Below are 21,117 nucleotides of genomic sequence, written 5' to 3' on the forward strand. Positions count from 1 at the left end.
AAAATGGTAGGTTTACAGTTGGAAAAGGAGAAGCTGGGGGATGGTGGTGCACTCCTTTAATCCCAGCACTGTGGAGGCAGAGGCAGATCTATGTGAGTTCAAGGCCAGCCTGATCTACAAGAGTGAGTTCCAGGACAGCCAAGGTTACAGAAAGAAACCCTGTCTTGAAAAACTAAAACTGAAAATACAGTTGGAAAAGGAGAACAGTATTCAGAAAATGTTAATTGTGTTGGAATACTTGACTCAAAGCTGGTGACAGTCTTCCAGTGTGAGGGATGCCTTTCCTTCCCATGGATACATGCAGAAAGGGGCCATGGGAGTTGGGTGGTGGTTCAATAGGAAGACTTGACAGGCTGCGAGTCCAGACTGAGGGTTACTTTCCATAGAAAAGAGTCAGATAGAACCTGAGAACCATGTGGGAAGAGAACTCCTCTGCTCAGTGCATGGCCATCAGGGAAAACAAGTCATACCTAATACTCTAGGTCCCAAAGGGCTAGGAACATTACTGGGTCCAGGGCAGTTCCTCCACCATGCAGGAGAACAACAGCTCAGGTTCAGGGATTTGGTCCTGAGACCTCAGGACTCCTGAGATCTCAGGTCTGTCCTATCTATCATCAAGAGGTCACAAATCTGATATTTGGCTTCTGCCGTGGACCCAGAGCCTAGGACTTTGCCCTGCCAACCTGTTACTGGATGTCTATACAACCAGCCCCATAGAAGAGTGGAAGATGGAACTAGAGGTGGACGGGCCAGTGGATGGGCAAGGACCAGGACTTCATCAACTGTTCCTAACAGTGCCAGGACCCATCCATCTCTCAGGGCCAGCACTATTCTCATTCCACAACAGGCAGACAGGGTCATCTAGAGCCTAGTGATTTTAGTGTCTTTTTTGTTGCTGTTGTTTTTATGGAGACAGGGTTTCTCTGCGTAGCTTTGGAACCTATGCTGGCACTCACTTTGTAGACCAGGCTGGCCTCAAAGTCACAGAGATCGGTCTGCCTCTGCCTCCCAAATGCTGGGAACAAAGACGTACACCACCAGAAACTGGTTAGATAGTGTCTTAGATTAGCCCCAGTGCTCCAGGAACTCTCACTGTGGTTTATCTGCCCAGAGCAGGAGGCCAGAAACCTGAATCCTGAGGATGGGCCCTCTTCCCCTCACACATTGAGGAGGAGGGTGGGCTCTGCACAGGACCAGTCTGGGGATAACAGACGAGGTTATCATAGCACACTTACAGCCAGGTGCATTTTACGCAGCTCCGCTGGACAGATGTGTGGGTATAACATCTGTGATGCAGTCTGGGTCGAGGCCTCAGGGTATGTGACAGCTTTGCATTATGCGGTGCTGGTGAATGAAGACTGGAGAGCTCTCAGCAAGAGCTGAGACTCAGTGTTTCTAGGTTCTTGGCACTGTCTGAATTCAAAGAGGAGACCCAGTAAACATACTCAAAAGGTGGTGGAGTGTTTCTGGATAGCTTCATCATTGGGATTTTGGATAGCTATTTTTTGGGGGTTTTGGGTTTTAGTTTTTCCAGACAAGAGTTTCTTTGCCAGGCGGTGGTGGTGCACACCTTTAGTCTCAGCACTCAGGAGGCAGAGGCTGGCAGATCTCTGTGAGTTCGAGACCAGCCTGGTCTAAAAGAGCTAATTCCAGGACAGCCTCCAAAGCCACACAGAAACCCTGTCTCGGGGGGAAAAAAAAAAAAAAAAAAAAAAAAAAAGAGTTTCTTTGTATAGTCCTGGCTGTCCTGGAACTTGCTCTGTAGACCAGTCTCTCGTCTCAAACTCACAGAGAGCCGCCTGCCTCTGCCTCCCGAGTGCTGGAATTAAAGGTGTGCGCCACCATTGCCTGCTTTGGATGAAATTAATTATGGCTCTTTTTAATTTTTCTTTTTTTTTTTTTTAAGATAGAGGCTCTGGCTGGCCTAGGACTATGTAGACCAGGTTGCCCAGGAAGAAAGGAGGGAATCTCCTGGTATGTCAGGAATTTTTTTCTCTAATAGAATCCCCCTCCCTCTTTTGTCCTTATGCTAGCGGGGACAGATTGTACAATTCTGGTGACATGAAGATGTTTTTCTATAGAAGGAAAGCATAGGTAGTGGTCATCTGGTCAGTGTGGGATTTGTGGCTTTTTTTTTTCTGAGTAGTCACATGTCCTTTTGTTTTCGTCAGCCCTGCCTCCACAGTTTGCCTGTTTTCCCTGTACCTTATCTAGCTAACCTCATGGGGAGGACAGGCAGGACTAGAAAGCATATCTATCTTCTATAAAGATATCTGTGAGCTTGATTTCTAGTATCCACATGGGGTGGCTCACAACTACCTGTAACTCCAGCTCCAGAAATTCCACACTACTGACCTTTGTGGGCACCTGCACTCATATTCCCACACCTCCCATATAAAAAATTAAAAATAATAAAAGTAAATATTTAAAAAGATGTCTCTGAGATGAAGAGAACTTGCAGAAACAGGGGTGGAAATAATACTGATGAAGATGGTGGCTACAGGATGGTGAAGACCAGGGTACTGATGTACATGTACTTGGCTGTGGAGGTATAGGCCTGGGATCAGTAATATCACCCATCATCTTCCAAATGACAAGGGACCTTAGCGAAAGACATCTGAGAACCAGATTCTTGGACTAGGCCCCGGTCATCTTTCCTGCCCACTGCAGTCTCTCTGCTTCAGGTCAGGACCCTACTTCCCTTTTCACATACTCAGACTATCCTGAAGGCCCCAACACTGCTTGCTTGGGGGTGTCTAGTGATCCTAGTGGCATGGACAGGAGTAACCAAGGCTTTGGGCCTGAGCATCTGAGGAAGGCTGGGCAGTGAAGGAGGATCTAGCCCTTGCTAAGGATTTGAGCTGCAAAGACCCTGAGGTCCCTTTATCAAGGAGGTTCTTAGCATATGAGCCTGCAGACTTCCTGCTGGACATGCATTGAGCTCTTGGCACACACAAGCGTCTTAGCCCTCAAGGAAACTATCCCACTCAAATGCTAGGATTGGGAAGGGGACCGCTAACAGGGCAAGGAAGAGGCTCAACCTGCCCAGGAGCTGGAGGGAATGCCTATCACAGGGAGTGGGGAGGGGCAGTCTCTTTCATTATTCCTTTCTGCCTGCTATTTTCTTCTTAGCATTCATCTCTAGCAAGTACGTGTTTGCTTTCCTATTTGTGAATGTCGGCAGAAGGTGACATGACCAAAGCCTGGATTCTGGGTTCTGAGTTCTGGAGATGGAGGGCCATGGTATATGCAGCTCTGGTCCTGAGGAGGCAGCCGCATGTCCATTCAGCCTCAGGGTCCACCATGCAACTGTTTGCAGCCAGTGACCTGGAGCAGCCTTCTCAGACTGCAGGGGGGCTTTGGTGGGTGGTCTGCAGCCACTGCCCATGTGGTGAGTGGCCTTTGATGGGGTCTTTTGAGAGGGGTGGGGGATGCTGGGGTACAAGGGCGGGCCACACTACTTGGCAGGCTGAGGCTGTAATTTGTGTTATATATAGCGGGTGGGGCTGGCCAGCCTGGGAGGGTAGTGTGGGGCTATAAGCAGGCCTGGCAGTGCTCAGAGAGCACAAGTCTCATCTAGGAAGACACGGCGCTGGAACCCATGGATACTTCATATCCCCGTGAAGACCCCCGGGCTCTATCATCCCGCAAGGCTAATGATGCTGCCCACATGGCAGTCTCCATGAGAACACCGGGTCCTACACCACGAGACCATCTGCTGTGGTCAGTCTTCAGCACGATCTACCTGAACCTGTGCTGCCTTGGTTTCCTGGCGCTGGTCCACTCTGTCAAGGTTAGCTTCACGGCTTATGGGAAGGGCTGGGGAGGGAGAATGAGTGTGGGGTAAGAGGTGATGTGGGTTGGGGGTAGGGATTCGAAAGAAAAGTATATGAAGGGTTGTCTGTTAGCATAGCCATTGTCCCTCACCAAGTTTGGGGACCACTAGAGCCTATCCGTTAAGCAGTGTATGCACTGTCCACAGGCCTGGCTATATAGCGCCCCCAAAAGGGTAAAGTCCTTAAAGGTTGTCCATAGAGGGAGTCCTGCTGTAGCTCCTGAATGGGACTGAGTTCTTGGTTTTCCAGAGGACTCCTCTCCCGCAGGAGGCTCTCAATGCTGCTGCTGATTCAGAATGGCCACTGATTCTTTATCTGCAGCCTTTAGGCTGGGGTCATCATGACTCAGGACCCTGCGTGTTGGGAGACTGTGGGCCTAGGGGAATGTCTCCTCAGGTCATACAGCTCCGTCAAAATTTGGAGTCCAGCCTGTGCCCTACTGTTGCTCTGGGTGATCTCTGGTCCCTGTGTGTGGACCAGAACATGTAACATTTTGGCTCTGGTGCTGCTCTGCAGGCCCGAGACCAGAAGATAGCTGGGGACCTGGAGGCTGCGAGGCAGTACGGCTCCAAAGCTAAGTGCTACAACATCTTGGCTGCAATGTGGACATTGGTGCCCCCATTGCTGCTCCTCGGGCTGGTGGTGACTGGAGCCTTGCACCTGTCCCGGCTGGCCAAAGACTCTGCGGCTTTCTTCACCACCAAATTTGACGATGAGGACTATAACTGAGAGTTCTGAGCCTGTCCTGAACCAAGGACAACGATACCAGGTCACTGATCCCTGATGCCCAACACCAGCTCCTGGGGGTCATAAACTGCACCTTGGTCCCCACCCAACCATGACCCCTTGTCTACCATGTGTATTCGATGCTGATCCACTCAGACCTCTTAGACTTTACCTCTAACACCCCCTCTCCCCCACTTACCAGGTTGAGCCTCCATTCACAAATAAAAGTGGCAGATTCCAATAACGTGTGGGTTCCTCCTTCTTGGTGGTAGTTGTGTAGGGAGTCTCAGCACCAAATCCTCTGGCCAACCCCCAGTCATCTGATTCCATCTGCTTGGCTGCCCCTGACTACTGTTTTTGCTTAGCTATAGGGCAGCCTGTGGCTTCTGGGGTGGAGGAGCCTAAGTATTTTAGGATGAAGTTCGGGAACTCAGGCCTTTGATCCCTACTGCCCTGTGGTTTGATGGGCTGGGTCCCAGAACATGTGAGGGTGTGCCCTGACTTCCCATAGGCCACAGTGGTCTTCTTGCCTCCTGGGTCAGTAAAGGCTGTGGGGAAGGTAGCAGGGTCCACTTTCTATGTGGGACTGGACACTGGACTCTATCTGTACACAGACATACACAGCCTTCTTCCCTGCTTTCCTCGTTCACTCACACATGCTCAGAGGCAGACAGGCAGCCGGTATGGATAAGTTCTGAGTCACCAGTGGTACTAGGTGCATGTTCTCACATTATTTGTCCTCTCTATGTGTCACATGCCCCTGGCTTCCACACTAGATTCAGCAGATACATAGACACACGCCTCAGGAGCTGCAATGAGCCCCACCCCGGCCCACCCAGGTTCTTACAGTGGCCGGCTTATGACAGAGCAGGCAAACTGCATAGGTCTTAACCAAAAGTAGGCTCAGGGTCCCTTTCTTCCCCAGGATCCCCCTTTCCCTGCCAGCTCTTTCTAGCTGGAGGTGTCTGTTTAGCTGCCCTACTCAGAGACCCAAGACTGCTCCCCATGCTGTTACATACCTGTAGCTAAAAGCTGGCCCCGAGGAGCTCCAGGCTACTGCTTTGCCAAGCCAACCCCTGGAGATAGGTGCATATGCTGACCCTTGTTTGGGAATGGAGATAAGCTAGTGCTGGGTACTAGTCCTGTTGTGGATAAGGAACAACGGCAGTGTGTGGCTGCGCTTACACAAGGATGGATACAATGTACTGATCATAAGCCCCTGGTCTAGTTCAAAAAAAGATTAACTCCAGCTGGCTACAGGGACTTATCTGTTCCTGGGGAAATGTCTCCAAACAAGGGCACTTTTGCCAGCCTCCGTATATAATTTGGGGGCAGGATTGCCTGATTTGTGCCTGGTTCTGAGGACAGAGTGTGTGGTCAAGCCAGTGAGGCAACAGCAGCAGCTTCCAGTGCTCCTGGCTTCTTAGACCCCATCATCTGTGCCAGCCCACATGTCCCATGACCCCCATGACCCCAGAGGCTTGCCATACTGCATGCACAGCAGTGACCACACACACACAGGGACGATGCACATCCAGGTACTGGGCTACATCTAGTCTTTGGTTCCAGTGTCACCAACCAATCCGCTGATGCCCATGCCCAGTCTTGGCTTTAGGCAACAGATGAACATCTACTTCTTCCAGGATCGGCTCCTGGCCCACCATAAAGAAGGTGGAGGAAGACACAAGGGCCCTGCCTTGCCTCCGAGCTTTGAAACCACATCACCATTCAGTCCCAGGTGCAAAGGGACATGAATCCATCACACACCCAGACTTTAGGAGCCTTTTGCCAGCACTGACTTTTAATTAGCCTGGTTGGCTTGGTACAGGGGCACAGATTTCACCAGGATCCTGGCCCTGTGCTATGCACCTTGTCCTGGGAAAACACTGATAAAGTATGCCAGGAACTGAGGACCAGCGGTGAAGCTTGGGCAGCTTCTTGGCACAGATGGCCAGGGTGATGGCCATGGAACCATTTGACTCCAGTTTCTCTGGTCACAGCCAGGAACTCGTACTCTGGTGATAGCGCTGCCTTCCTTCTTCACGTGGTTAAGGACTCTCACCCTAGCCCACTATGCTAGACACCATATGATGTCAAAAGGAGTCAAAGAATAGGAAGTTCAAAGCCACAAACCCTTGAGAATTTGGCCAGCCCTTCCTTGTCCCAACTGCACGCCACAGAAAACTCTTGTTTGGGGTAGATAAGTCCCTGGCTCTCTGACCCACCTGCTGGCCACCTTCTAAGCAGGGCTGCTGGCCATTCACCACCCAGTTATTTGACCAGAACAATCCAGAGACCAGAAGAAGGAGAAAGGGGAAGGTGCAGAGGGAACGCCCAGTAGCCTTAATGGCTTAGAACAGGATCCAGACTGAGAGACTGTGGGGGTGTGGAATGCAGCTGAGAACGCAAAAATGTCTCCGAGGAACTGAAAGGTGGTTCTAATGTCAAAACTCGGCTCAGGAAACACTGAAGCGTTGTAATTTCTCAGCAGCTAGGGCGATGACTTTTGTATCCGGCCTGCTGAGTGGGGAAATGAGACCTTATGTCCTGCAAGAGAGAGGGTTAATCCTTTAGGGCATGCACCAAGACTCCTGGGTCACATGCCCAAAGGCTTTTTTCCTTACCTGGCGTTAGGGGGAGCCGGGCCAGTGATGGCCACAACTCAGCTTCTAGCAGGGGTGCCCATGGCTCTGCATGGGCTGTGACCTCAAGTGTCACAGAGTCCTTGGAAAAGGTGAAGTTGAACTTGTTCCCCAGGTAGGAGATGCCAGAGACAGACACCCTGGACACCAGGTCTGGACACAGGGGGTCAAAGGTCATACCTGCCTCAGTGATCCTGTGGGGGAGAGCTGTGTGAAGAGGGTTGGGACAAGTGGGAATTCGCTGCTGGTCACTGCACTCACCTGAATCCTGTGCACCCGAAGAGTACTGTCTGCAGAAAGCCCCCCATGCCCGTCAGGAAGTTCACGGTGCCAGACCCATCCGCATTCTCTGTCCACACCTACAGGCAGCAAGGGTGGCTGTGACATGAGGCTACCAGCCTAAGCAGGGCGCTTATCCTGCTGAGACTACCACAGTGGGAGAAGAGAGAGGCATGGGTGGTAGGTGGGAGCCAGGCTGACCTTGAAGGGCTCAGTGACGTTGATGAAACTTCTGCTCAGGAGGACCTGGGCTCTAGAGGGCTCCTTCAGTTCCATCCAGCCCACAGCAAACATACTCTGAGGTCAGAATTCAGATATGGAGCAGTTAGACTCACCGTGTGGGAAGGAAGGTGAAGACAGTAGGGTAAGACTATCCGCCAGGCTCCTCACCCAGGTCATAGCAGGGCCCTGGGGGGATGTCACAGCCTCATAAATCTCCAAATTTTTCCTTCGGATGTCAGGTCGCAGGGGGAAGGGGACTGGGTATCCCAGGAGCACAACGTCTGCCTGCTTCACTTCTTCTCCTGATTTGGGGGAGGGGCAGCAGGCTAGGGATGGGCTCTTTGTCAAAGGGATGAGGGTGTGCCAGGGTGAATGGGGTTTGACCAAGCAGAAGGGCCCTTGAAGAACTCGGTACCACTCACCACGCACATAGCCATCAAACTCAGGGTGGAAGTTCTGCTCAGAGTCAAATGGCACCTTGATCCTATCAGCCACCTCCAGCCACTGGTTGGGGATAGGCAGACCCAGGTCCTTGGCCAAGGCAGCAGCAAAGCGCAGGCTGGGGAGGGTACAAGCCACAGTTGCATGGCTTCTGACTGGGCCCTGTCTGTTGTGCTGGGCTGGGGAAGGGGATATCTTGTGTCTGACCTGTTCTGCACCAGGACGTTGGTATACACAGAATTGTTCACTCCTGAGTGGTACTCATCAGGGGGCATGACTCCTGGTCACACGGGGCCACCAAGACAGTTAGTGTAGGGGCTCAGGACACGCCCTTCGATGCTAACAGTCCATACTGAGTTGGCTACTGTGCTCCCTAGTCCTCACCTTTCAGGTGGTACATCTTCTCCTGGGGGCTCCATTCTACACGGCTGCACCAAAACTCAGCCACAGCACTGACCACATCCCAGCCACCAGCCTCTTGGAAGAGCTGCAGATCCTGGAGAGTGAGAGCAGGGCAAAGGACCAGGCATAGAAGAGAGCCACTGCACATGGCCAATGCCTACCTTTCAAACACCCAGAAAGCAATGCCTGGCTTCCAAAGTCCTTTTTCACATAGCTTCCTAGGGTCACGGTGTGGAGTGTGGCCTCAAGAGGTGCACGGGGACACGTGGGATATAATGGTGCCTCACCTGAGTGCAGTGGTAATACAACTGGAAAGCCAGCACCACGGCTCCATTCACATGGACCTCCTGGATCCCGTAAATGTCCTCAGGGCAGACCTCCAGGCCAGTGCTTGCACTCTCCCAAGCAAATTTGGCTCCCTGTGAAGAAAGAGGACAGAATGGTCAGGTCTTGATCTGGAGGGGTAGCCCCTTCCTACCAGAGGTGCGAACCTTTGTGGAGGGAAGGAAAGAGGAGGGATGAGGGTCTGGTGGTTACTGAATGGCACTGGAAAGACCTTGGGGCAAGGGCCCTATAGCATCGTACCCAGGCCCCATTACCCGGTAGCCTAGGTTCTGGGCATTCTTCAGGGCCCCTCCCAGTGTACGGACTCGGTATTCCAGGATGGCCCTGGCAGCCTCTGGGTGGAACATCAGAATATTTGGGAACATCCAGAGGTCCTGAGAGGGTGAACCATTCTTGGGTTAAACAGAAGTCCATACCTTTGCCTTCCCTTACTGCCCACATTCTACCCTGCCAAGGTTTCCAGTCAACACACAGCAAAGACAGTTGGGGGCTCCTTCCCTCACTCCCTCCCCTCTTCCTTTCTCTCTCCCTCCTTCCCCTTTGGTAGTCCTCTGCCTCTCTCTGAGTTCCTCTCATGCTTACCCAGACCCATCTCCCCTGCCTGCCCACTCCAATGCAATCTCTCCAGCCTAGACAGCCCAGAGTTCTAGTCCTCAGACCAGGCAGTATCAGGAGTTGCTAATGGCTATAGTTTGCATCAGCATCGAGGCCTCTAGGCTCTCTGACTGCCTGACCTCAGCTTCCTTTGGCTTCATCTGGCAAATGGGCCACAGCACTGACTTCATAAGGTGTCAGATGGGGAATGGCCTTGAGCCTCCCCCCTCAATCCTTCCTCACCCAGTGGCCCTGACCTCTCCAGCCCTTGCTTCCCAGCTACTCCTGGCAGATCTTTCCTGACTGTATCTCCACCTGTGTCATTCCTCTAAAAAGTCCCGAAGACCTCCTTAGTCCTTTGGTAAGCTCCAGGCTTGTCCCCAGCTCACTTTGAGGCTCTGGCTGTGTGGGCTGTTCTTTCCAACTCAGTGAGGCTTCTCTGCCTTCAAATACCGCACACCTTCAGCCTTTGCGACTTCTGTTGCTCTTTTCTACCAAACTCTTACACATCTTCTGAGAAACCATCTCTTCCAGGAAGCCCTCCTGTCTATAGCTCCTGTGTGTCTGTCTATGGTCTTGATCTCAGGCAGTGCAAAGGCAATGCCCAAAATGTTTTCAAGCAGCTCTCCCCATGTAACCAGTGCAGGGTGTACCTGATCCCAGAATATATGGCCCCAGTAGCACTCCTCCTGACTCCCATTAGCGAGGCCTCCAGGGCTAAGCCCATGGTTGATGAATCCTTTGGTGCCTGGCTGGGGAAGCTCACTGAGCAGGTAGTAGAGAGAACCACGAAGGGCTTGGCGCAGGGCCAAGGGCCCAGTCACATCCAGGCCACAGCCTGCCCAGAGCTGGACCCAAGTGTCTGCATGGACTGTATACAGATCACCCCTGGTTTGCAGCTGCAGGGCCTCAGCAAAGCAGCCCTGGGCCTCAGACTGGCTGCCACCAACCACAGTCAGAAAGTCCCAGGTCCTGTCCTGTTCGTCTTCCCCAAGTGTCAAGGCTGGGGGCACTGGTATCCACAACATGTGTACTTCCTGCTGTGGCTCTCCTGGCTGCTCAGGGGTGAGTGTGTGCCCATGTAGGTACCTGCAAGAACATAACGGAGTCACAGGGAAAGACTCCCTCTGAGCTACCTAGATTTACCCAGTGTGCTCCTTACCGGGCTCCCTGGAAGTCAGGCCCTACTTGCAGGCCCAAGTCTGGGCTTTCTGGGGAGAAGGATGACGGTAGCAACACTGTGATGGGCTTGTTGCCTGTAGTCAAGCGTTCAATGGACACGCTGAAGGCCAGGACATGGGGTAACACACGGTGAGCATAGATGCATTGGGAAGCCCGGAAGCCAGCGCCTTCCAGGGTGTGCAGGAAGGAACCTAGGGAGGGTTGGGAGTCTCAGTCACCCTGGGGAATGTCAGATGGTCTCAAAGCTGTGGGCTTCCAACATTATGGAGTACCACGGCCTTCATGGGCTGGAGTGGGGTCCTCAGACTCAAGTCGCTTCTCCCTACTGTACAGTGGGCCCACCCAGATGAAAGGAAAGCAAGACAAACCACAGAGGCCTCATCTTGGGAGGCAGCCTTTTATGCTTATTTTTTTCTTTCTTAAATTAAAGGACTTTTGTTTACTTATTTTTGAGATGCATCTTGTTATGTATCTGAGGCTGTCCTCCAATTCTCCATCTTCCTGCCCCAAGCGCCCCAGTGCTGAGATTACAGGCCTCAGTCATAGACTGGCTTTTGCTATCCCTTTCCCTTGTGAGACTTCATGGACAAGTGAGGAGGTCTCTGTCATCCAAAGCGACAGCTTGACCAGGACTGGTGTCAACTAACCTGTGTTAGTATCCAGGGTAAAGGTCTCAGTCAGTGGTTTTGTTCCTGCAGGCGCCTCCAGCTGGACATTGAGGGGGCTGGGCAGAATTGCCCGGTGAGTGTGCCCTCCAGCTCCATTGTACACACCGTTTACGTGTATGGTGTCATGATATACACGTGTACCCAGGTACGAGTTGGTTACTGTGGCCCAGAACCTGGGGTCACTGGGCATACAGTGCGTACTAAATATGGTCGGGTCATCTTCAGAATTGTCCATGGAAAGCTGTCTCAGTCCCGGTGGCCTGGAGAAGGAGAGTTGACACTGACTAACTGGATTTCCCTCTGCAGACTGACAGTAAACCCTAAGAAACTTGGACGATCCCCATAGACGGTGAGGGGAGTGTGGGGCTAGCTTAGGGTAGCAGCACTTATAAAAGCCTCCACACCCTTAACTCAAGAGGACCACCAGGAACTCTACTGAATCTGCAAAACAGCTCCCTCGGCAGACGCAACAGGTTTCCCACTACAGAGGTCCGCGCTGGCTCTAAACCCCCAGGGAGCCTGAGGATTGAAAGTGGAGGCCGAGGAACCGGGAGCTGTGGTGGGAGATAGCGAGGGAAGGGGTTGGGGTGGGAGAGGAGGAACCGGATGTGGTGGAGGACAGTGACGGGAGTGGTGATGGCGGGGGCGGGGGGAGCGTAACTGAGGAGGAGCCAACTTGGTTGGGAGATGGAAAGAGGAAGGCAGTGTGTGGGCGAGGGAGGGGCCGGAGAGGAGGTTAGCGGGTTGACGGACAGCCTGGGAGACAAGGGAGTGAAGGGACGAAAGAGAACTTCGAGTATTTGATGGAAGAGGGTGAGGGCCGGTTGGGGAGAGGGGACGGGGACGGGGACGGGGACGGGCAGTTTTGGCGACTCACCGCAGCCCAGCTCCAGACTGTGCGGGCCCCGCTATAAGTGGACTCTGTTGGCTCGGTGCGAGCCGCCCCTGGCGGGAGGAAGAAGAAGCGGCCGTGCCGCGTGGCAAGTGGGCGGGACTGATTCTAGGCGGAACCCGGGAAAATGTCATGGTCTCTGGGGCGACTGGCCCGTGCTAAATCTTACTGGAATTGGGATTAGTTGAGCTTTGGCTCTAAGATGTATGTAAGGTCGGTTAAGCCTGAGATCCCTCTCTACAGTGACGTTTAGTCACCAGAAAGGACACTAGCCAGTCGTCTTGGACAGTCCTTCCCTTTGCTGAGGACCTCACCCCATTGGTCTCCATCTGTTTGCCTTCCTGGCTGGACCTGGGCCTGTCTTGTCCGTCTCTCATCAGTTCCCTGGTCTGCCTCAGACACCGTATTTGAGCACCAGTCCAGTCAGAGCCTGGACTTCACCTGCTCCAGAATCTGGTTCTGCTGTCCAGCTACCCAGATCAAAATCAAAACCATGTTCGCCCTGTCTCCGTGCCACCAACAGCCCACTGCCACGAATGGCCAGTGTCAAGCCCAGGCCTCCTGGATCCACTGTAGAGACTCCTGCTGCTGTTTCCAGGGCCCACCCAGGGCAGTAGCAGCGAGGGTTAGGTCACACCCCAGTTAATACCAGAGGCTTGCAGCAAGCCGCCTCACCTGACCTCAGCCTAAATACTCTCTGCCTGCCTTGGTTTTCAAACCCTCTCCTATTGTACAGGCACCACCTGCTAGGCTCCAAGACATTCCTCTTCCCCAAGTCTGGCATTTAGACAAAAGCCATCGTTCTCTCTGGGACTTGAGAAGATAGTTCCCACCTGCTAAAGGAATCATTCTCCTTATCTCTGGCAAAAGGGACACATGGCTCTTCCATTAACCTATGGCTGTGGAGTCTATTAGCACAGCAAGGTCTATACTAGCCTCTGGGCTCTCCCCGTCCCTACCCTCAAGTACCTGTACAGAGACATCCTGGCTGACATACCCAGGCCCCTAACCTAAACATCTGCAGCCCCTGAGTTTCACTTCCCTCCCCCCAGCTTCTCTTTCCTATATAACCCAGATGTTTTGGCTATGGTCTCTCTTGGTCCCTTGGTTGTCATGTGCTCTCTCCCTCTCTCCCTCCTCCCTCCCATGGCCCAGTCTATTCTGTGGCCCAGTTCAGTTTGGACCCTTCCAGATGCCTCTGGCTAAACTCTCCCTCATATCTATAATAAAACATTCTTCTCAGCCATACCACGCAACTGTCATGTCCCCATTTTTCATTTACCATCCAGGCTTCTTTAGCATTTCTGGTACTTTCCAAGCTATTCCCTTCTCCTACATATTCCCTCTCTTTCTCCCCTTTTAAGTACCCCCTCTTTGGAAATCTCCTCAGAGCCTTTGTGAGTCAGAAATCCTTGGTTTAGTCTCTCCAGCCCTTGCTGTACTTTGCTGTCCTCTACAACCTATAGCAGCAAAGACTGTCAGTGGTTGTAATGTTGAGACCGGTAGGCTCAGTTCTATTTTAGGGACCACCACTCAGGTAAAGTGAGGTCCTTAAGTCTACTGCAGAAAAGAACTTCAGGAGGCTGGAGAGATGGTGCAGAGGTTAAGAGCACTGATTGCTTTTCCAGAGGTCCTGAGTTCAATCGCCAGCAACCACATGGTGGTTGCTCACAACCATCTATAATGAGATCTGGTGCCCTCTTCTGGCCTGCAAACCTACATGCAGGCAGAATACTGTGTACATAATAAATAATTGGCGCAGGCCAATTGGTAGTCAGAGGCAGGAGGATCTCTGTGAGTTCCAGGCCAGCCTGGTCTACAGAATGAGGTCCAGGACAGGCTCCAAAACTAAAGAGAAACCCTGTCTGAAAGGAAAAAACAAAATGAAAAACAACAATAACAAAACTTCAGAACAAGTCAATATGGAAGCCCATTTGGGTAGAGCCAGTATGAGGTCAGAAAGAGAAAGTGACCTCCTGTGGTCGAGAGTAGAGACTGAAAACAGAGTCTCAGAATTAACATATGAAAGAAGCCAGTTGGCTGGGAAAGACTAGCTGCCCTTCCCTCTTAGGTTGATTCTTCCTTAGGCTAGACACAACACAGTTTGCAAAGTGTGTAAGCCCTTTCCTCACCTGGCTTCATTTAAGGAACAGAGCATACATGAGAAAAGCCTGCTAACATGCAAACATGAGAGAGGTGGGTGCACAACTGGATGCTTTTCGGATTTTCTCCTTAGCTCGGTGGACCTCTTTAGAGACATATTTTTATTTTATTTATTTTATTTTTTGAATGGTTGGCCTAGAACTTGCTATGAAAACCAAGCTAGCCTCAAACTCACAGAGATCCAACGTACTTCTTTCTCCCAAGTGCTGGGGTTAAAGATGTGCACCACGGCGGGGTTGGGGATTTAGCTCAGTGCTAGCAAGGCCCTGGGTTAGGGATACATTTAGAAATGTTACTGAAAACCCACTGCCGGTGATGCAATAAACCAATCATACCCAATTAACAAATCCAGCTTTAATCTGAGCAAAGCATCCCTGGGTGGCTTCAGGGGAACAGAAAACCAGGAACCATGGGATGAATCCAGAGGTGGGGGCTTTTAATGCCCTCGGGGGTGGAGCCAATGAGGGGCTTTTTAGGGGCAGTATGAAGTGAGGCAATGGGCAGGGGAGGAGCCCCGCCTCTTGGCACCCTGAGGGTGGGGTTTGGAACGGGGCTCCCAAACATCCCAACTTCTTTGTATAGATACGAAAGGGAAAAAATTAATAAAAGTCTAAAACTTAGACTCCAAAGCCTATATAGGAAACAGAAAACTTCCAAGCCTCTTGGAGTTCCCAAAAAGGCAGCCCGACAGTTAAGGCTAAACAAAGAACTGGGTACAGAGGCATGGGAACAGATAACACCCCCCAGCTGTGTCAACATTTCTCTCTCCTAAAGAAAAACAGACAGTTGTCAACTTGTAGTTGTAAAAGTCCCTGCCTAGGAGTTAATTAACAAACTTATTTCCTCTACAGCTTCCTGCCTAATTGCATCTGCCTAAACACAGTTACTGTTTTATCCTATGTAACCATAAAAACTTTGTAATCTCAAGAGATCCAGTCTTTTGAACTTTCACTTTAAAAAACTCCCTCAGCCAAAAAGCGGCACTCTGCTTGTTCCCTAACGGCCAGGGTCCGAGTTGAAACTCATAATAAAGAAACCTTTGTTTTTTCATTCAGTGAGTCATCTCCTTGTGGATTTTGGGGGTTCTGAGATCTGGACATAACAGATACAGATGCCAGAGGGGCTTCTGTTATTCTTTTGTTTAAGCTGCAGCTGCTGATATAAAGAAAGGAACAACGGATGAACAACCCACGTCGAGTTTATTTACCAGAAAGGGGGGGAGAGGGGGATGGGTAGTCAGCCAACCCAAGAGGAGCCAAAAAGAAGAGAGAGAGGGATGGGTGGCAGGACCTTTTAAAGGGGATGTTGCAGTATTCGCACTGGGGATTTGCACCTCACAGATTGCAATGCATGGCGGGTGAGTGCCCCGTTGTTAGGGGGCGGGGTCAGGGTCATCCAGGTGTATTGTTCTTACAGCTTCCACCTAAGCAGTTCGGTCCTCAGCTCCTTGGGTAGGGGAGATATGTGCCATCACACCTAATGATTATTTATTTTTATTTAATTAAAATGTAATTGTATTATTTCCATCTTCTGTTCTATTGCCAAGTATGTCCCTCCCAAATTTACAGGGTCTCTTTTTAAAAATCATTGCTGTTATATATACATATAAATGAGTTAATATAAAAACATAACCTATTGAGTCTGTTCAGTGTTGATGTATATCCCACCAATGGAGAATAAAACCACTACTTCAATTTAAAGCCAGATTTGAAGCAAGCTTTAGTTGCATACTGGCCAGGTGGTTGGGCTCTGACCAGGTCCATCTCTGGTTCTCTAGAAAATGGACCCGAATCAAATTTTGCAAGGGTTTAGGAAGTAAAATCCATAATTCATTGCATTTACCATCAGGGGCAAGTATACATCCTGATGTATTCCTGCCACACACAAGTGATCAAGCAAATCGGTGCAGGTGGGTCAAACAAACTTGTTTTGGGGGAGTGAAAACATGTGGCTTGTTATCTTCCATAAACAGCAGTTTCCAGCATTTCAGGAACTATCTGTCCTTGGGCAAGGGACTTGCGGAACAAAGGCATTTTTGTTTCATGGGTCTCTTAAGCATAGTAATTAAAACTTAAAATGTAACTTTGCCTTCCAGTGTATGTTCCTAGGGCTGACCACTTGGTACTGGATCACCAATAGGAGGTGTGAAATCAAAACAGGAGCCACACTGTTGTTAGGGAGGCACATTGGTACATACTGTTACTAAGTTTCTACACCTTACAAGTGTCAGTTTCTGTTTCCCAAGCCCTGCAAACCTGTTTCTCAGAAGTATGCAGAACTTGTGACCCATGATGCTTGCCTGCCCCTTTTCCTTGCCAAACTCCTGAACCTGTGATGTATGATTGCCCCTTGCCTTACAAAAATGTGCCTTCCCAGATACCTTGATGGCTCCCCTTCCACATGGTGTATTCTTGCACTTGTTTTTATAACTAATTATCTCAACATCTGTTTTCTACCAACCCTAACCTTTCCCCATAAAAGGGACCCCAAAAGCTAGTGAAGGGCTCCTCTCTGAAATCCCGACTTTGGGAGAGGCTGCTTGCTTTAACCAAACAGCCATGGGCTTTTCTCTTCTTCTTCTTCTTCTTCTTCTTCTTCTTCTTCTTCTTCTTCTTCTTCTTCTTCTTCTTCTTCTTCTTCTTCCTAGTTGAGATTCATCCCTGGGGAAGACTAAGTCTCTTTTTCAGCAGTTGTTAATTGATTATAGCTCTTCATCTAGGTGCCGGGCCTCATGAGCTTTCCCTATCTACATTTGGATGTCAACTGTTGTTGGAATTGTGCAGATCTTTAGACTGCCATATTGTTGAGAGTTCATGGGTGTAGCTTCTCCACCACAGCTAGCATGCACAGTTTCACAGCCAGCTTGGCCTTCTGGCTCTTACAAACTTGGCCCCTGCCCCTGTTCCTTGCTGTTCACTTGAGCCTTAGGTGCAGGCTTTATGCTAATTGATGTGTTAGTGGCTGTGCATCCAACAGTTTTTCTCTTCATTTTGACTAGTTGTGGTTTCTGCCATGTCGTCCTTCTGTCACGTCCCAAGAAATCCCTTTTCCCAAAGTCTGGCATTTAGTCAGCATTCCCTTAGTGGCTTGAGAAGATAGTTCCTACTTGCTACTATTTGTTTGTTTGTTTTTGTTTTTTCCAGACAGGGTTTTTCTATAGCTTTGGAGTCTTCCTTGGAACTCACTCTGTAGACCAGACTGGTCTTGAACCGACAGATATCCACCTGCTTCTGCCTCCTGAGTGCTGGGATTAAAAGTTTGAGCCACCACCCTGGCACTAAAAAGAATCCTTATCTTGGGTAAAGAGGACCTATGACTCGTCCATTAACTTATGTCTGTGGTGCCTATTAGTATATCAAGGTCTGTGCTAGCCGCTGGGCTCCCTATTCACAAGCACCTGTTGTACAATTGAAAGCCCCTCACCCCAGCTCACAGTCTCCTTTCCTCCCAGGTACCCCTTCCCTTAGAACCTTGGCGATATACCCCAGCCCCATGCTCTCTGTTTATGGTAGTTTGGAATAAGCTTTCCTCTTTTCACCCACAGAGCCTCACTTTTGGCCTCTTTACTGCACTGTTCACACTCACCTACTGCAGAAAGAAGCTCCTTTGATGAGAGGTGAGACTTGACTCCCAACCTGGTCTGTGCCACTTACTGTGGCTGTGGGGTCCCTGGTAGGAAGAGGATTTCTTTTGTCTTAGATTTTAATTATTTTTATTTTATGTGTCTGAGTGTTTTGTCTGCACACCATGTGTGTTCATTACCTATGGAGGTCACAAGAGAGCACTGAATCCTCTGGAACTGGAGAAACAGATAGTTGTGAGTCCACACTGAGGCCAGGCAACATGTAGGCAAGGAATTCCCTACAAGAAGGCCATGAGAGATATGCATAAAGTTGTGAAAGTGAAGCTCGTGTTACAGGGGAAACCCCAAGATAATGGAGATGCCACATCTTCCAAAGACCGCTACACACAGGAAGTGGAGCCAGCCCAAGAGAGAGACATATGTTGCAGGCAGCAAATCTGGAGGGGCAAAGTAACCTAAGCTCTTTAAAACTTTAGACCCAGGTGCTGAACATTGAGTTACAGGATTCAGTCTTTTCTCTGCTGAATGTTCGTTTCACTTTGGTCCAGTATTTCTGTGTCATTATATGTTGGAGGTTTGTAATTTGATTTTTTTTCAGAAGGCTAATCAAGAGATTGCCTTAAGTCCCAGAAGAGACTTTGGACTTTTAAACCATGGTGAGACTGTGAAGGACTATGGGGATTTTGGAAATTGAACTAAAAATATTTCGAATTATGATGTGGCCAGGAGCATATGAGGGCCAGGCAGTGGAATGTTGTGGTTTGAATGAAAAATGTCTCTCATAGGCTGAACACTTGGTCCCAGTTGATAGTGTTGTTTGGGGAGGTTTGGGAGGTGCAGCCTTGCTGAAGAAGTATGGAGAGATTGTGTCCTTTCTCCCCACTTTCAGTTTGTTCTTTCTGTTTCATGCTTGCCTTTCAAGATGTGACCTCTCACCTTCCAGTTCCTACCACTATACCTGCTAGCTGCTGCTGTGCTTTCCCGCCAAGGACTCTAATCCTCTGGGACCATGTGGTAATTTTAATTATAAATGTCCCCTGGAGGCTTGGTTACTGTTGTATTGCAGTGAAGAGACACCATGACCAAGGCAGCTTATAGAAGAAAACATTTAATTGGGTCTTGCTTACAGTTTCTGAGGGTTAGTCCATGATCATCACGGTGGGGAGTGTGGCAGCAGGCAGACAGGCATGGTGCTGGAGCAGTACCTGAAATCTCATATCTGATCTGCAAGTTGGAGGCAGAGAGACAGAGAGAGAGAGAGAGAGAGAGAGAGAGAGAGAGAGAGAGAGAGAGAGAGAGAGGCTGGGCTTGCCATGGGCTTTTGAAATCTCACCTCCCACCTCAGTGACATATCTCATCCAACAAGACCATACTTTGTAATCCTTCCCAAACAGTTCCAACCAACTAGGAACCAGACATTTAAATATATGAGTCTATGGGGGCATTCTCATTCAAACTATCACAATATTTGTGCACTTAATTTCGAATTGGTGGTATTATTTGGGGAGGTTTAGGGGGTGTGGCCTCTTAGAGAAAGTATGTCTCCATAGGTGGGCTTTGAGAGTTTAAAGACTAGTGACACTTTCAGGTCATTCTTTGCTTTGTGCTTGTGGTTCAATATACGAACCCTCAGTTTCTGCTCCAGTTGACGTATCTGCTGCTTGTCGCCATGCTCAGCCTTGGTGGGCCCTTATCCCTCTGAACTGTAAGTCCAAGTTGACTCTTCATCCTATAAGTTGCTTCCGGTCATGGTGTTTTATTACAGTAATAGAAAAGTAACTGATACAGCAGATTTTTGTGTTTTCTTTTTGGAAGATGGAGGAATGGGTTTATAAAGGGACTGTGGAAAGAATTTCCCCTGGGAAGTAAGGGGGCTCACTGCAGAGTGCTGGACACCCAGAAGTGCTGAGCACAGAAGACACAGTTCTAGGGCATCCATGGCTCTCCCTGGCCTTCAAGGCCACGCCCCTCTCACAGACTTTCTGCAGTCAGGCCGGCATGCCAACCCCATTTCTTCAGTGGGTGGACTATGGATTAAACTTGCCCTGTATATGTGGGTATCGGAAAGATCATGTCAACACCTACTTTGATACCTTGACAAGTGTTACAGAGATCAATGAAAGGGAGTTCAAAAGGAAATTTATTATGTTGGAGACATCCACTATGTTGCCCCAGCTCCCATCATTAAAGGAAGCTGTCACTCTTCTGGCTCCTTTCTTGCATCTCTCAGGCGGCAAGTGGATCCCTCTGGGCTAAAGCCCCAAGGTTCAGGAATGGCATCTTTGCAAAAGCCAACACCCCACATTCCAGACTGAAATGCTGATCTGCCTAACTTTTGGCTACAGAGAGTAGTATTCTGTGGGCCTGCGTCCCACCATAAAACATATGTGGACCAGATCAAAGGTGAATAACACCTTTAAACAGTAAGCCCAATTACTGAATATTCTAATTCCTGTTGGGATTATCTGCAAGGGACAGATTGGAGGGCCCCAAAGGAATGTAGCAGTGGTTGTGGGGCTAGGGGACAGAATAACTGTCACGGATGTCTCGGTTTGGGTGTGGGTTCACAGAGATCAGTCAAAAGAAGGCTCAGAGACACTTTAAGAATGAACTTAGCCATTTGGAGGTTGCAGGGATTTCCAGCCTCAGTGGTCTCAAGCCTTTCTCTATGCCCAGGGCATTTTTATTTTTCTCAATATTTACACTTTAGACAGTTGATTGCCACATGCTTAGAACAACTTTAATGAGTCTTCCAAAAATACAATGCCATGTGCAGAGTCTTGATTCATCAGGCATCACAGTTTTCCAGGTTTCCTGAACCAAGTTTTGCATACCTTTGTAGCTTTGGGAAACTCTCAGATAAGATCCACATAGGGCATAAGTAAAGCAAAGTGTATCTTCTAAACAAAAGATGGATTAGTGTTAGGTTCTAACGCTCCAGAGCTAAGCCAGTTGTGGCCTAGCAGGGGTTGGGGCTAATTGCTAATTTTCTGGTGCCTGGCCAACAGAAATTCTGCCACAAGTAACCTTATAGTGTCCAAGGCAGGGCATGTGCCAGGCCTATCTAGGAGCTATCAAGGACCTATATCTACCTGGGTTTTTGTTTGCCCTTCTGTGGCTTCTTGGCTTGAAAGACTTGCCT

General features: G+C 49.8%; 2 protein-coding genes across 3 annotated transcripts; one reads left to right on the forward strand and one right to left on the reverse strand.

Annotated features, from left to right (window-relative positions):
• Window positions 1-1,732: 1,732 nt before the first annotated feature.
• Window positions 1,733-4,806, forward strand: Ifitm5 (interferon induced transmembrane protein 5). Its single transcript, XM_027409027.2, has 3 exons — window positions 1,733-3,391; window positions 3,581-3,793; window positions 4,353-4,806. The coding sequence occupies exons 1-3, from the start codon at window positions 3,278-3,280 to the stop codon at window positions 4,563-4,565; spliced, it is 540 nt and encodes a 179-aa protein (XP_027264828.1). The 5' UTR covers window positions 1,733-3,277; the 3' UTR covers window positions 4,566-4,806.
• Window positions 4,807-6,340: 1,534 nt separating this feature from the next.
• On the reverse strand, window positions 6,341-12,378 carry Pgghg (protein-glucosylgalactosylhydroxylysine glucosidase). 2 transcript variants are annotated; one of them, XM_027409024.2, is made up of 14 exons: window positions 12,215-12,378; window positions 11,317-11,597; window positions 10,650-10,860; window positions 10,141-10,576; window positions 9,148-9,267; window positions 8,836-8,967; window positions 8,531-8,642; window positions 8,354-8,426; window positions 8,128-8,264; window positions 7,874-8,007; window positions 7,685-7,780; window positions 7,466-7,563; window positions 7,187-7,398; window positions 6,341-7,109 (listed from the first exon to the last, which is right to left on the reverse strand). In XM_027409024.2, exons 1-14 carry the CDS (start codon window positions 12,361-12,363, stop codon window positions 7,054-7,056), a joined length of 2,247 nt encoding a protein of 748 aa, XP_027264825.1. In that variant the 5' UTR covers window positions 12,364-12,378; the 3' UTR covers window positions 6,341-7,053. The 2 variants fall into 2 exon arrangements, with proteins under 2 accessions (XP_027264825.1, XP_027264827.1); XM_027409026.2 differs by lacking the exon at window positions 12,215-12,378 and adding an exon at window positions 11,742-11,929.
• Window positions 12,379-21,117: the final 8,739 nt, after the last annotated feature.

Source organism: Cricetulus griseus, chromosome 3 (genome assembly GCF_003668045.3).
Source record: "Cricetulus griseus strain 17A/GY chromosome 3, alternate assembly CriGri-PICRH-1.0, whole genome shotgun sequence".
In the NCBI taxonomy this organism is placed as follows: Eukaryota; Metazoa; Chordata; class Mammalia; order Rodentia; family Cricetidae; genus Cricetulus; species Cricetulus griseus.